The 14810-nt window shown below is 42.0% G+C and overlaps 2 protein-coding genes across 2 annotated transcripts; one reads left to right on the plus strand and one right to left on the minus strand.

The window, feature by feature from the left end:
* The first annotated feature begins 2659 nt into the window (after positions 1 to 2659).
* On the plus strand, positions 2660 to 8956 carry LOC542023 (dxr protein). The gene is given in 12 exon segments (NM_001111669.1): positions 2660 to 2860; positions 3862 to 4043; positions 4357 to 4443; positions 4584 to 4709; positions 4792 to 4854; positions 5635 to 5784; positions 6250 to 6317; positions 6393 to 6504; positions 6591 to 6695; positions 6981 to 7102; positions 7668 to 7814; positions 8661 to 8956. Coding segments are annotated over 12 exon segments (1419 nt in total). The 5' UTR covers positions 2660 to 2772; the 3' UTR covers positions 8830 to 8956.
* A 1244-nt stretch (positions 8957 to 10200) lies between these two features.
* On the minus strand, positions 10201 to 14362 carry LOC103649912 (RING-box protein 1a). The gene is made up of 5 exons (XM_008675595.3): positions 14057 to 14362; positions 13908 to 13958; positions 13761 to 13820; positions 10631 to 10702; positions 10201 to 10546 (listed from the first exon to the last, which is right to left on the minus strand). The coding sequence occupies exons 1-5, from the start codon at positions 14202 to 14204 to the stop codon at positions 10509 to 10511; spliced, it is 369 nt and encodes a 122-aa protein (XP_008673817.1). The 5' UTR covers positions 14205 to 14362; the 3' UTR covers positions 10201 to 10508.
* Positions 14363 to 14810: the final 448 nt, after the last annotated feature.

Here is a 14810-nt window from a genome sequence, read left to right on the forward strand (position 1 = left end):
TGCTTTGATGCGCAACTAAAAGTCGCCTAGAGGGGGGGTGAATAGGGCGAAACTGAAATTCTCAAAAATAATCACAACTACAAGCCGGGTTAGCGTTAGAAATATAATTGAGTCCGCGAGAGAGGGTGCAAAACAAATCGCAAGCGAATAAGGAGTGAGACACGTGGATTTGTTTTACCGAGGTCGGTTCTTGCAAACCTACTCCTCGTTGAGGTGGTCACAAAGACCGGGTCTCTTTCAACCCTTTCCCTCTCTCAAACGGTCCCTCGGACCGAGTGAGCTTTTCTTCTCAATCACTTGGAACACAAAGTTCCCACAAGGACCACCACAAGATTGATGTCTCTTGCCTTAATTACAAGTGAGTTTGATCTCAATGAAGAATCAAAGAAAGCACGATTGCAAAAGCCAAGCGACAAGAGCGGCAAATAACACACGGATCACTTTCTCTCTCAAGTCACTAATCACTAATGATCTCTTTTCTCAATTGTGAAACTTGGAGAGATGGAGGCTTTGAATGTGTCTTGGAATGGATTGCTAGCTCTTGTATTGAATGTTGAAGGTTGGAATGCTTGGGTTGTAAATGGAGGTGGTTGGGGTTGTATTTATAGCCACCAACCACTTCCTAGCCGTTGCTCCATTCTGCCGAGTGCGGACGGTCCGCCCGTCTGGTCCGGACGGTCCGCCCCTGTAGATCAACGGCTGAAAACGCAACGGTCAACAGTAACGGCTATATCAACGGCTATATTGCATTTAATGCGTCGTCAGATGTCAGATAAAGCCAGTCGCGGACGGTCCGGTCGTGCACCCCGGACGGTCCGCGAGGACGCTATAATTCATTTTTTTCGAACCCGTCACCTTCGGGTTTTTCGGTTCCTCACCTACCGGACGGTCCGCGCCTGAGGCCGGACGGTCCGCGTGAGATCTCGGACGGTCCTTGCTTTTCCTCCGGACTGTCCGTAATGCAGACTTGGATTTTTGCATTGGTTCTGTTCGAGAGTCATCCTGGTATTGCGGACGGTCCGCCGCAAGTGCCCGGACGGTCCGCGCTTGGCCTGTTTTTCCAAAAAGCTTCTCCTGTCTGGAATAATCTACGGTATTCCGGACAGTCGATTTAGTGCAGTTGTAAATGAACCTTTGGCACCTGTAGAACATATAATCTAGAGCAAACTAGTTAGTCCAATTATTTGTGTTGGGCAATTCAATCACCAAAATCAATTGGGAAATAAGTGTAAGTCTAATTCCCTTTCATCAACCATGATGAGAGCCAGAAATTTGCCAGCCTTTATCTATCTTGTTGCACGTGATATCTTACTCTCAATGCTCTCGCTAAGCATTCTAGATTAGTTTACTCTTAATGGGGCAGCATCCGGTTACTTAGAACATGTTTGTTCCCTTGCAGAATTATATAATCCAGCTTATTTTGTATAGATTATATAAGCCAGATTATATAATCTTGTTAGAGATGTTATTACACAAATTATTAGTTTGTAAAAAGCCAAATAATAATTTAAAATAAGAACCTAATGACTTGCTTATGGATTATTGTAGTCTATATATCTAAATTATATAATCCATTTCAATATGTGATGTTTGTTCGTCTTTTAACTTATTTAAGCTGGGTTATATAATCTAAAGGGTAAACAAACAGTGCCTTAGGCTCTGTTTCTTCCAGGATTATATAATCCAACTTATATATATTTGTTTTTTTTCCAGGATTATATAATCCAACTTATGGATTATATAATAACCTAATTTAGATATCTAGATTATATAATCCACCTAATAATATGTGTTGTTTGTTTGTCATTTAACTTATTTAAGCTGGATTATGTAATCTAGAGGGTAAACAAACATGGCTTTAGTTTGTCTTTTGACTTCTAAAAAGTTTGTGAACTATGAGCTTGGAAAACTATAATAAATTATGGGCTATAAAAAGCGTTTGTTTCAAAAAAATATAACTTATTTTATACCGCTATTTTGTTTGAAACAACTACTCGCTCCGTCCCAAATTAAAAATTGTTTTAGTTTTTAATGAATTCATACAATAATTAATGTGCGTGTTTGTATTTATTGTCTAGATTCATCATGATCCATTTAAATATAGATATAAAATCTAAAAGCTAAAGAATACTAATTTGAGACGGAAGGAGTAAAACAATTCTTAATTTTACCATTTGAAAAAACAACAAAACAAAAGCTAAAGTACTATTTAATGTGCTTTTAAACCTGTTCTATTTAAAATAGCTGCTTTAAAAAAACAAGTTCCTTATTTCCAGTTTTGATTTTTTTTTAAAAAAAAGAAAAACAGCTCCTAGCGGCTAGCCCAGGCATCCAATTTGACTGGCGGAGTTATCCCAGTCCATGAGTGGTGACTCTGTGACTGACTGGTCAGACGTCACCCTAGCCAGTATCACCAGCCGAGCCGACTGTCTGTGGGTCTGTCCACGCTCCTGAGTAGCAACTCACACAAGTCACCAAGCGAGCAATACAAAATCAGCGAGCAGGCGGGCTGGCATCGGCCGGTTGCGGTGGCATCCATAGGACTCTCAGATTCCCATCTCGTCTTCTTATCTCCACTTCTCCCTCCACACACATCCCCTCCTCTCTCTCCTCTGTTTATAAAACTCGCCAGGCGCAATCTCTCTCGCTCCGTCCATCCCCGTCGCCAGCATCGCTTCCACTTCGGTCTCAGCGACGGTCGCCACCACCGCTCCCCTCCCTCTCCCCCTCCTCGCCCAGCGGCAATTACCACAGCCTCCCCAGCAAGCCGGGATGGCTGCACTCAAGGCATCGTTCCGGGGTGAGCTCAGCGCCGCTTCCTTCCTCGACTCCAGCAGGGGACCTCTCGTCCAGCACAAAGGTTGGATCTTTTCCTCTTTCGGTGCCTCCTTTTTTTCCCCGATCGGTGCATGAGCTTATCTTCTTGCTTTTCCGGCCTTATGCACTCGAGACTTTGCCGCCCCTATGTTTTCTAGCCACTTTGATGATGCTTCTTGACCCATTCCCATCGATTTAGTTTGGTATTTCTGGGTTCCATTCCAAGCGTACTGCGATGTGTGTCACCGTGCGAATTTGTGCCGTCCTGATGTTCATCGCTCTTCATCCCACTTGCCGGCTATGCCTCGTTTACCGTTATAGGAAACGCTAATAGTATGGTTGGGTCCCGTCTCCGTGTAGAGTGAGTGCATGGGAACTGCGAGCCTCGGAGGGTATAGTCATTGTAAAGTTGCATACTCTGATTCTAATAACTGTTATGATTTTGACATCCTAAAAGGCAGGATTTTTCAGGTTCTCTGGAGAAAAAGTCACACTGTAGTTCCTTTACTACTCTGATTTAAAACATAGAATTTTCTGCTAACGCGGGTTACAGGGCCGGGATTTCCAGAATGTTATGCGGCCTTTTCTGTGTCTGGAATCGCCTCTTACGTGTGTCTGGAATCGCTTCGTTTGTCATCAGTCATCACATGGATGAATTAAATTCCGAAATATTTGGGCCTCAACTTGCTGTTTGCTACTTCAGACGTTGGAATATGTATTGTTCTTCGAATATATTCCCCACAGGTTCCAATTCAGTTTACACTTTCTAGTGATTTGATATGATCCAGAGGTGGTAGCACCGTTATCATGTGACGCTCGGTTAAGTTAACTGGTCGGTGCACAGGGGTATTGCAGTTTACATGAATGTTTACAGAATTTGTCAAATGAGGTCAATAATTCAGGGTTTAAACTCGTCCACTTTATGAACCATATTGCAGTCGGGGCACGGTTGCCGTGGTCTTTCTTACCTATATAGACTTATTTCTAGTGTAAATTCTGGTTACTAATGTTGTTTTCTAATCTTACTTTGATTTCTCATTGCAGTGGATTTTACGTTTCAAAGGAAGGGCAAACGAGCTATTTCACTGAGAAGGACATGCTGTTCTATGCAACAGGCTCCACCACCAGCATGGCCTGGGCGAGCTGTTGCTGAGCCTGGCCGGAGGTCATGGGATGGCCCAAAGCCTATCTCGATTGTTGGTTCAACTGGTTCCATAGGAACACAGGTAAAGGGATTTATCGAATACTCATGTATGAAATTTGTCAGTCCATAACGTTGATAGATCAAACTATAGCGAATTGGTGCTTATGCATCTGTTTGGAACCAATAGAATTGGTATATTTTGCATGCGGATCATTCATAGTAGTTCCATGTAATAATATTCTCATCCTTCTGGAACTTGTGGGCAAGTCTAATCAACATGTTGCTCATAACAGTTTGTTTGATGTTAATCAACATCTCTTACCTTATGATAAGTATTAAACTAGAGACACTGATATTCTGCAGCACTAATATTCCATCTTTTACATAATGCAAAGACATTGGACATTGTTGCGGAGAATCCTGATAAGTTCAGAGTTGTTGCTCTTGCTGCTGGATCCAATGTCACGCTTCTAGCTGATCAGGTACAGTGATGTTTTGAGTATATTCTTTTCTTTATGTCCTTTTTTCAAGCTCGAAAGAGATTTATACACTTGTTTGAACATTAAACAAGTAAGATAAAAACTATGCACTCATTGAGAGTTTTGGATGCAATTGACTACAGGTCAAAACATTCAAACCTAAGTTGGTTGCTGTAAGAAACGAATCATTAGTTGATGAATTGAAAGAAGCCTTGGCTGATTGCGAAGAGAAGCCAGAAATTATTCCTGGGGAGCAAGGTGTCATAGAAGTAAGACATTTCTTATGATCCTATGTATGTGAATAACTATAGGTTTGCTCTGAAAATTTCTCAAATATTCAACCCTTATTAGGTTGCTCGCCATCCAGATGCAGTTACAGTTGTCACAGGGATAGTAGGTTGTGCAGGGCTGAAGGTAATGCCTTTTCTGTTTAGCATATTGCTCTTTGTGCTTTCTTTTATGTTGGGTGTTCCAAGAATCTAATGTTGCAATAATACTTGCTAAGAATTTATAATATTTGTGTATAAATGGTATTTATGTGCCTATATGTAATATTTTCCTGTTGTTAGGTCAATAAATTTATCTGCATTCCACTAAGCTGTGGTCATAGGAAACTTAAAAAAAGGCTATCGTTCTGAATTCTGATCTCATTTAGCTGCATAAATCTTTCCTTGTGAACATGCTTGTATTTCAGAATCCTGGAAAATATATAGTAAGAAAAATTATTCACGAATTTTAGCTATTTTGAGTTGCTATATTTATACAGTTAGGTGTTAAAAATGAGTACAGGTAATTTTACCACAGTATAATGTATAGGATGAAGATAAAGTTTTACTTCATTACCAGACATAGATAGGCATCTTTGGCATCTCTAATTTTATGGGAAAAAACAATTGGTAGTGGTACATATGTCATTGTTCTATTGTCTGCCATAGTGCCATATTTGTATCTTGTGAGAACCAAGTTCCATGGCCCCCCTATTTTTATTATAGTGCAGTATCAACCTATCAGGATAAGTGGAGGACCATCATAACTAGGTGGTGTTACTTTTGGATTGCCGAGTATCTTAATATAATCTCGTTTGTTTATATATAATTTGAACATTATGTGGTTGCTTTGTGCTGCATCAAATAAATGAGCAATTTTATCAGTGAATATAGCTGACTTGGTTACTTGTATTGTTTGTTCTGTTAGCCTACAGTTGCTGCAATTGAAGCTGGTAAAGACATAGCATTGGCAAACAAAGAGACACTTATTGCAGGTGGTCCTTTTGTGCTTCCCCTTGCACACAAACACAAAGTGAAAATTCTTCCAGCTGATTCTGAGCACTCTGCAATATTTCAGGTAACTCACAAAATGTTTACTTGTTTCTGCAGCTATCTTTTAAATTTTTTATTGTTATGCATATTTGGTGTAAAGTTGGGAAAGTACATGCTGGCTTTGGGTGTTTAGACGAACTAACAATACTCCCTCCTCCCAAAAAGGATGCGATTGTGGGATTTATGAAGTCCAACTAACCTAACTTTGACCAATTTTATAGTGAATATTAACATTTATGCCTTCAACTAGTTTTACTATAAAAATGTATTTCATATTTAATTTAGTGGTAATTATTTTATATCATAGTATTAATGTTTTTTATACAACTTTGATCAAACCTTAAATCCTTTGACTCCTCGAGAAGTGAGAATTGCATCCTTTTGTGGTCGAGGGAGTACAACATTCGTGCCATCCCTGAACTTGAAATAAGAAATGCACTTTATAGTTTATGACATTCTTTGCTTATTAGAGCTGCTTCTCTTGTACCAGTGTATACAAGGCTTGTCCGAAGGTGCACTTCGTCGCATTATTCTAACTGCATCAGGTGGTGCTTTCAGGCAAGTCCATCCCTTATGTGGTATATGTACTTCTGGAAAGATAAAAACCCATCTCATGTAAATTGATCATGACAGGGACTGGCCAGTTGACAGGCTGAAAGATGTAAAAGTTGCTGACGCTTTAAAGCATCCAAACTGGAATATGGGAAGGAAGATCACAGTAGATTCTGCTACTTTATTCAACAAGGTGTCATAGAGCTCCATCTTTTTTGAAAAAAAAATCTTTAATCCATATTTATTATTAAACACTAAATTGACGACTTGGTCTTGTAGGGTTTAGAAGTTATTGAAGCACATTATTTATTTGGTGCTGAATATGATGACATTGAGATTGTGATTCACCCACAGTCTATCATACACTCTATGGTTGAAACCCAGGTGAGCCCTAAACCATAGTTATATGTTTTACTAAAAAGCACATGTTGAGGTATTCTGCCCAGATGTAGTGCTTCATACACTGAAACATATCCAAACTTAATCCTCCCATGCTGCATATTTTTATTTCCACCTCATTCTCTTGTTTTAGTGCATGCCAGCATCTGAGCAGAATCTCAAGTTTATGATTGTTTTAGATCATTTATGGTTCATACATAATTGTTTCTGTAATTGATTTATATATGGTTTAGTATTGTCTTTGGTATTCATGTTCTTCTGTTCTACTAGGATTCATCTGTCCTAGCTCAGTTGGGATGGCCAGATATGCGGTTACCAATCTTATACACCTTATCATGGCCAGATAGAATCTATTGCTCTGAGGTCACCTGGCCTCGTCTGGATCTTTGCAAGTATGACATCTTCAAACTCCTGTGCTACTTGTGCAGTACAATTGATGCTTTTATTTGGAAATGGCCTTCAAGAATTCAAGTCTTATTTTTCTTGATTACAGTATGGGATCGTTCTAATAAGCTACCTCTATATGATGGCAGCACTTGATATATATGTGTGTATGGTTCGGGCTGGCACCTGAGTCAGCTGTTGGTGTGTGCATTTGTAAATGCATCTGACTTAGGTTTTAACCAGCAAATATTATTATGGTCACCTCATAATTTTTAGGAAACAAATATGTGACTGGACTTAAAACTGAAATTTCCAAACAACTCATCAATCTTGGACCTTGACCTGAACTCTTGCAATTCTGGTGTCCTTCCTTTTGAATAGGTATATGTCTGATTTGAGCTGGTTGACTAACCCACGTCTGGTTTAGTAATAACCAAGTAGTAACCATGGTTAGGTTGCTAAACATGAATATGCTGCATTAAAGATGTTAAGACTTCGCACAGTCTTAAACAGTAGGAATTACATGGTAACAGTTTTTGAGCATTCAGATTAAGTTCCAGTTGGTTAATGCAGGTTGGGTTCACTGACATTCAAAGCTCCCGACAACGTAAAATACCCATCAATGGACCTAGCCTATGCAGCTGGCCGGGCTGGGGGCACCATGACAGGAGTTCTGAGCGCTGCTAATGAGAAGGCCGTGGAGTTGTTCATTGACGAGAAGTATGATCCTTTTTTTTTGCATATCGACTTTTGCCTGCTTTGTTCTAGATAAATCGTTGCATATTTTTCATGTCATCCTTTGATTTGGTTTGCCAAACATTCTGCAAATTCTAAGGCCAGATACGCTATGCTAATTTGCTGCAATGAAAAGAAAACTTTGGACCAACCAAAGCCCCATGGACAATCTACTGTGCTTTGCTTTAGAAAAGCGAGCTGGAACGAGAATGTATGTCCTTAAAGATAATATATTCTCAAGCACCTTTTGGGCCTACGTTACGGGTTAGAGCAGCTATATAATCTTGATTTAGACTACCTTTTTCCTGATTTAAATACAAGTTAAATACACCGACCGAGGGTCCTGAAGCTTTTCTTGGATTCTCAACTAGGTCCGTAGACTCTCCAAGAGTAAAGAGAGAACCTAGAGTGAACCTGGTGTGAACCCGATCCTGACTTCGTGAACTAGGTCCGTAGGCTCCGGTGCATTTCACTCTTTAAGGACTGCCTGCTGTTGCTTTTGCAATATGATGGTTTGGTTGTTGGGATAGTGTCGGCCACAGAGACGGGGTTTTCTCTGCATGACGAGATAATGGATTTTATACACGCTCAACTAGCTGAAGTAAAGCGCCATGCTCCAGAATTTAATAGAGGAGAAAACTTTATCATGGTATAAGCAGACAGTTTTAGAAAAAAAAAATAGTTCTGTGACTACGGACTGTTGTTCATCTGAGGAAAAAAAGAAGAAGTTATTTGCAATAATCTGTTACCGTTAAATATTCATAGAAAGGAAGTAGGTTGCCCTTTTCGTTAGGCTTTCTAAAAAGTTGGTCTTTTCGTTTGGTTTTGCAGGATTAGCTACCTGGACATATTCAAGGTGGTGGAGCTTACATGTAACGCGCATCGGAACGAGCTGGTAACAAGCCCGTCACTGGAGGAGATCGTCCATTACGATCTGTGGGCGAGGAGATATGCAGCCAGTCTACAACCATCTTCTGGCCTGAGCCCTGTCCCTGCATAATAGGTCGTCACGACAACGTTGTACAGCAGGAGTTCTAAGATATGATGTGTTTGTGGCTCCTGTTTCCATGTTCAATTTTCAGGCCTCCACATGAATAAAATGCATCTATTCCATGTGATTTCTTTTATGGATGAAGTGTGCGAAGTCGGGTGGGAATCAGATGCATCCCTTTCGGTGGAGTTCTTACGTAGGGTTGAGCAGCATTTTTTAAAAAGGTTTTTTTTACCTCTGCACATTTGTCTCCTCCGTGAGCCCAGTAAATCTTAGATAGGAATCATACCATTCCAAAAAAGAATGGAAATTTTCTCTACCTAATAATAATTAAACAATTAAAATGTCACTAGATTAATATTATGTAAATCTAGACAAGCGTGAAAGGGCTAGGGCTAAGCCTATAGCTGAGTTGGCTAGATGGTATAAGAAACACTCTTGAGTTGGTTAAGGTCCCAGGCACAACTTCTAGAGGTGAGAGAAAGGAGAACAAAAAAAAGAGATTGACATGTGGACCCTCTACCAATCTGGTAGCTAATCCTATTTTTTATGTCTCCGAAACCAAACAAAAAACAGGTCAGTTTCATCCATCTTCAACCACACAAAACCTTGTCTTCCAACCAAATACAAAATGTATGCAATGTGGTACATATGGTAACCGAACCAAACCAGGTTATCATTAGCAAGACAGGACAGGGTGCTGGGTGTCCCGCATAACTTCAGAATATCGTAAGTAACATTCAGTAACCTATCATTGTATACAATTATATAGGCTGTTCGACTAGAAGCCGATACAGATTAAAGTCACACGAAGAGACTATACATGCAGGCAAAAAACACAATCACTTTGTTCAATTATTCCTATTCCATGTGGATTGAATAAGATTAAGGCCCTGTTCGTTTGTGTCGGATTGCACCCGGAATCGTTCCGCCTAAACAAAGTTTATATAAATTAGAGAAGCAATCCGGTTAGGAATCGTTCCGACCCACCAATCCGGCAGAAACGAACAAGGCCTAAAGCCTTGTTCGGTTATTCTCCGTACACATGGATTGGATGTGATTGAAAAAATTAAGAAGTTTAACTTGTTTAGGATCTAAGGCATGTTTGGTTCGTGGCTAACTGTGCTACACTTTGCCTAAGATTAGTCGTCCGAATTGAAAAACTAACCTTAAACACAAAAGTTAGATAAAGTGTGGCAAGTTAGATAAAGTGTGACAAGTTATGCAGCAAACCAAACATGCCCTTAAACCCATCCAATCTCACTCAATCCACATGGATGGATTGAGAGCTAACCGAACAAGCCCTAAAATAAATTAAAGATTTCTGACTTGCTATGCATTTAAACTCGCCCAATACTGGCTAATCCACATGGATTGAGATTAAAACGAACAGGCTCTCCTTAAGTCAAGATCAAGACAAGACCACACCAGCCTTTAGACATGGTACCACATCACAATTCAAGCTCACTTATGAAAATCCACATAACATTTATAAAATGGAACTACTATCCTCTCAACGAACAATCCAAATACAGTCCCAGGTGGACGTACTACTAGTGATAATTGACCTGTGATACATGCAAGCATCCAAAGCAGTAAAAGATGGAGCTGTTTGGCAGAAAAAAATACACTCGAGTGGTAGCAGTCACTAGAAGTAAGCCCCAACATCACATGAGGGTGCCCAGGAACTAGTGGCCATATTTCTGGAACTCCCACTCACTGTTATCTGCAAGATAAAAAGTTGATCGTCAGTAATGCAATGCCCAAAAGAATGAACTAAAGGATAAATTCAACACAGAACTGCAGCTACCTAATGGGCACACTTGACGAGTCTTAAGCCACCTGCTGATGCAGTGGAAGTGAAAAGCATGATTACAGACTCCTGCAGTATGCAAAAGCACACCTTGTTAGACCCAGTGAAGCTGGGGTTTGTATAGGCAAATATAAAGAAGCTTCAATACAAAAAAAAAGTACATGTTTGAACTAAGCAGCATTTTTCATCATTTCCAACTGTAAACATGGGTGAGCTTATTTTCTACTGTCAACACCACAATATGGTGAAGAGTTCACTGGCCTCTGCTACACAAGAGGCTGAGAAGAGAAGAGCACACAGCACAAAAAGAGCATGTATGTAGTGCTGCTGCAGATGCTGTTATGGGCTTGCAACAGCCTTAATCCAGATAGGAATGCAGTACACATCTGCAGAGACTGACACATTATGTGTATATGTTTAATTTGGTATCCCAGGATGTGCTGCAGAAAATTACTGATATAGGTTCCACTTTTATTTGTCAAGCACGCTGTGATTCATATAGATAAAAAGACTGGCAATGTTAAGTTATTCAACACACATCTATCACTTATCTAGTTAAATCTAGGAGTTCACTGATAATGTTTTTTTTTCAAAAGATAATCTGAGCTTCATATGTAATCAGTAGAATTAGTTTCATCTTTAGAGGCAGTGTGCAGTTGTTTCATATTCAGTTCACCAGTCATATCAAATTTTGGAGATAGGGAAGAGCTATTCGATTTCGAGTCCACAAAGTACTATAACCATAACAGCTCAAGAGTCATTGTATATATGAAACAAATTGTTCAAATTGCACAGTTCACCAGACTAAAGTTAAAAAAAAACTCGATCTACAGGGGGGTAAGACAGCCCCCGGGCATTGTGTTAAAAAGACCTTACACAGGTCGAGAAAACCCGTGCCCCACCCATAGCAGCATCGTAACCCATGTGAGAATGACCGCGACCAAGACCAGGCCTGAAATTCACTCCCATGGGGAGTTCGACTCATGAGGAGTGATGACCACAAAGACCACCTAACCAACTCAGGTGACCAGACTAAGGGGATGTTTGGTTTATAGGGACTAATTTTTAGTCCCTCGATTTTATTCCATTTTAGTCCCTAAATTCCGTATTTGGCAATTTAGGGACTAAAATGGAATAAAAGAAACCAAACACCCCCTAAAGTGTTAGATGTATTGTGTGTGATTGTCCCTGTATTGGGCCTAGGCCCACATACCTCTATTATTAATAGTTAATACATCACCAAACCCTGGTTTAGGGTTAGGGTTACCACTTCTATCATGGTATCTCACTAAGTTTTCTCCTCTTCCTCCTTCCCAACTTCCCTCCCTCGTCGGCGCGGCCGCCTCTCCCTTCCCATGGCTGGCCACGCGGGCGCGGTCCTCCTCCCTGACAGCACGGACGTCGGTAGCGCGGACCGTCCTCCCCAATCCAATGTCACCACCGCCCCTCCCACGCGGACTCCGCACGCGCCCAACGCGGCGCTCGACGCGGCCCCTCCTCCCCACGCCGGTTTCAGGATGTCTCAATGTCTCGCACCTTCTTTCTCTCCCACAGCACGCAGCTGTGAATGTCGTGCCCTCACACCTCCCCTCAAAATGGTCGAGCCGAGCGCATGATTCGCACCACCACCACCATGTTATGTTGCCTCCTCTTCCAGGCTTCTCTCCCCGCCTGCTACTGGGCTGAGGCTCTGAACACAACCACCTACCTCCTCAATCGTCTTCCCTCCAAGACGGTTTCCCATCCCACTCTGTTCTTCGCCCTCTTCGGCACCACCCACTCCTATGAGCACCTTCAGGTCTTCAGGTGTGCCTGCTATCCCAACGCCTCCGCCACCGCTCCTCACAAACTTGCCCCTCGCTCTTCTCGTTGTTTTTTCCTCGGGTACTCCCCTGATCACAAGGGGTACTGGTACCTCAATCTTCTCACCCACCGCATTATCATCTCTCGACATGTTGTCTTTGATGAGGATGTTTACCCCCTTGCTAACTCCTTCCCACCTTCCGACCTTGATTCCCTCTTCAATGACGCTTGTGTCGATGTTCCTCTTCCACTGCCCTCTTTCACGCCGCATGGCGCCACGTCGCCTGCGCCCCACGCGATCGTGTCACGTTTGCCTGTGCCACATGTAGCCCCGTCGCCACATCTCACCGCTATGAAGTGGATCCTGCGGTACCTGTGAGGCACTACCGACTTTGGCCGCCTTCTTCAACGATCTACGAACACCGAACTCACTGTCTACACTGACGCCGATTGGGGCAGCTATCCTGACACGCGCTAGCCCACCTCCAGTTTCGCAGTGTTCCTTGGCGACAGTCTCGTCTCTTGGTCCTCAAAGCGATAACCGGTTGTCTCCCGCCCCAGCGCCGAGGCCGAGTACCGCTTTGTGGCTAACGGTGTCGCTGAGGCTATGTGGCTACGTCAACTACTTCAGGAGCTGCATAGTCCATTGACGCGGAGCACACTTGTCTACTGTGACAACGTCAGTGCCATGTACCTCTCCACCAACCACGTCCAACACCAGCGCACGAAGCATGATGATCTCAACCTCCACTTCATCCGCAAGTGTGTCGCCGTCGGAGATGTGCGTGTTCTTCATGTTCCGACTACTTCTCAGTTCGTCGACATCTTTACCAAGGGCCTCCCTACATCGGTGTTTGAGGAGTTTCGGTCCTGTCTCAACATCTATCGTGACCAGAGTTTCGACCGTCGGGGGGTGTTATATGTATTGTGTGTGATTCTCACTGTGTTGGTCCTAGGCCCACATACCTCTACTATTAATACATCATCCAGCCCTAGTTTAGGGTTAGGGTTTTCACTTCTATCATAAAGTAATCAAGACCACATAGTAAAATCTTTGGGAAGAGCATAGGAAATTTATATATTGCGATCTTTGTGTGTCATACCCTAACCATAGTTGCCACTTACATATAGATTGTTGTAAGATTCCCAAAAACTAATACCACAATGAGCAAAGGCAGAACTATTGTGCAAAATAATTAATAGAGAATTCTTTCATTCCATATAAAGAGACATACCCATAACATAAAATTAGTGGCAACTGGCAACAGACACAAGATACAACAAAGAAGATAGATAAGAAAACCCTAAGTGATTGGATTCGTACCCCAAGCAACAGTGCACTCCTCGCTGGTCGCGCTGGCTTGGTTCGCCTGGCACTCGATGCCTGCACCCAACGAATTAAGAAGGTCAAACCCCTAACCATAGATCTCAAACCCTAACGCCCTCTGAACCTATCGGACTCGGAACTTACATAGATCCATGATGTGGTTGCGGCAGATAGCGCAGTTGTCGACGACGATATCTGCACCGGCGCAAAGGAGACAAACAGATCAGACATGATCCAAATTCCAATCTACGAGAAGGAAAATCTAGAGCGGAAGGACGGGCGCGCGGACGTACCCCATGCCCAGAGCGCGACGGCGTTCCACTTCTTGATCTCGAAGCGCTTGTTGGGCTTGCGGGAGGAGGACGGACCGGCCGCAGAGGATCCCTCGCCAGCTGGGGCGGGCGGCGGCGGCGCGTTGATGTCGGTCTCCATGGCGGACATCCCGGTGGTCACGAGAGCCTTCCGTTTGCGGAGGGAAGGCGCTAGCGAGAGGCAGGGAATATGTGTACAATTTCTCTAGAAGGCCGTGGGGGAGAAATCCCAAATAGCAAGGGGAGTTGGATCCTCTGGCTGGAAAAAAACTTGAAACTCGAATCGATGTTTAAGGGCTACTTTGGAAACTTAATTTTATTAAGTGATTTTTATTTTTCTAAGCAAAAATAAACTATTTTTTGGAAAAATAAAAATCTCTTTGGAAAAATGAGGTCCTAAACTAGCCCTAAAACAAGCTGGAGTTAGCCCATTTTTTCTCGAGAAAAGAGCGAGCCAACTCGGCTCAGCTTGTTTGTTCGTGGCTCGATCTAACAACAATTTGTTATATAAAATCATAATTAACATATAGTATTAGTATCAAATAAACAATTAGTTTATATTATTTGAGATTATTTTACAAAATTAATCTATTTTCTATATTATATTAGCTATATAATTATTTTACTAATTTAAAATATGTTACTTAAATTATTTTGAGATTTTATATTATATTTTGGAGAGCGAGTTCATGCTTATTACTAGGCTGGTTGGCTCGGCGAGCCGGCAGCGAGCTGA

This window comes from Zea mays, chromosome 3, assembly GCF_902167145.1.
Source record: "Zea mays cultivar B73 chromosome 3, Zm-B73-REFERENCE-NAM-5.0, whole genome shotgun sequence".
Taxonomy (NCBI): Eukaryota; Viridiplantae; Streptophyta; class Magnoliopsida; order Poales; family Poaceae; genus Zea; species Zea mays.

Coding starts and splice junctions, on each gene's coding strand:
- LOC103649912 (XM_008675595.3), bottom strand. CDS start 14,204: ATGTCCGCCATGGAGACCGACATCAACGCGCCGCCGCCGCCCGCCCCA. Junction 13,959..14,056: donor CGTCGCGCTCTGGGCATGGG/GTACGTCCGCGC, acceptor GCGCCGGTGCAG/ATATCGTCGTCGACAACTGC. Junction 10,547..10,630: donor TCGTCAAGTGTGCCCATTAG/GTAGCTGCAGTT, acceptor TTTATCTTGCAG/ATAACAGTGAGTGGGAGTTC.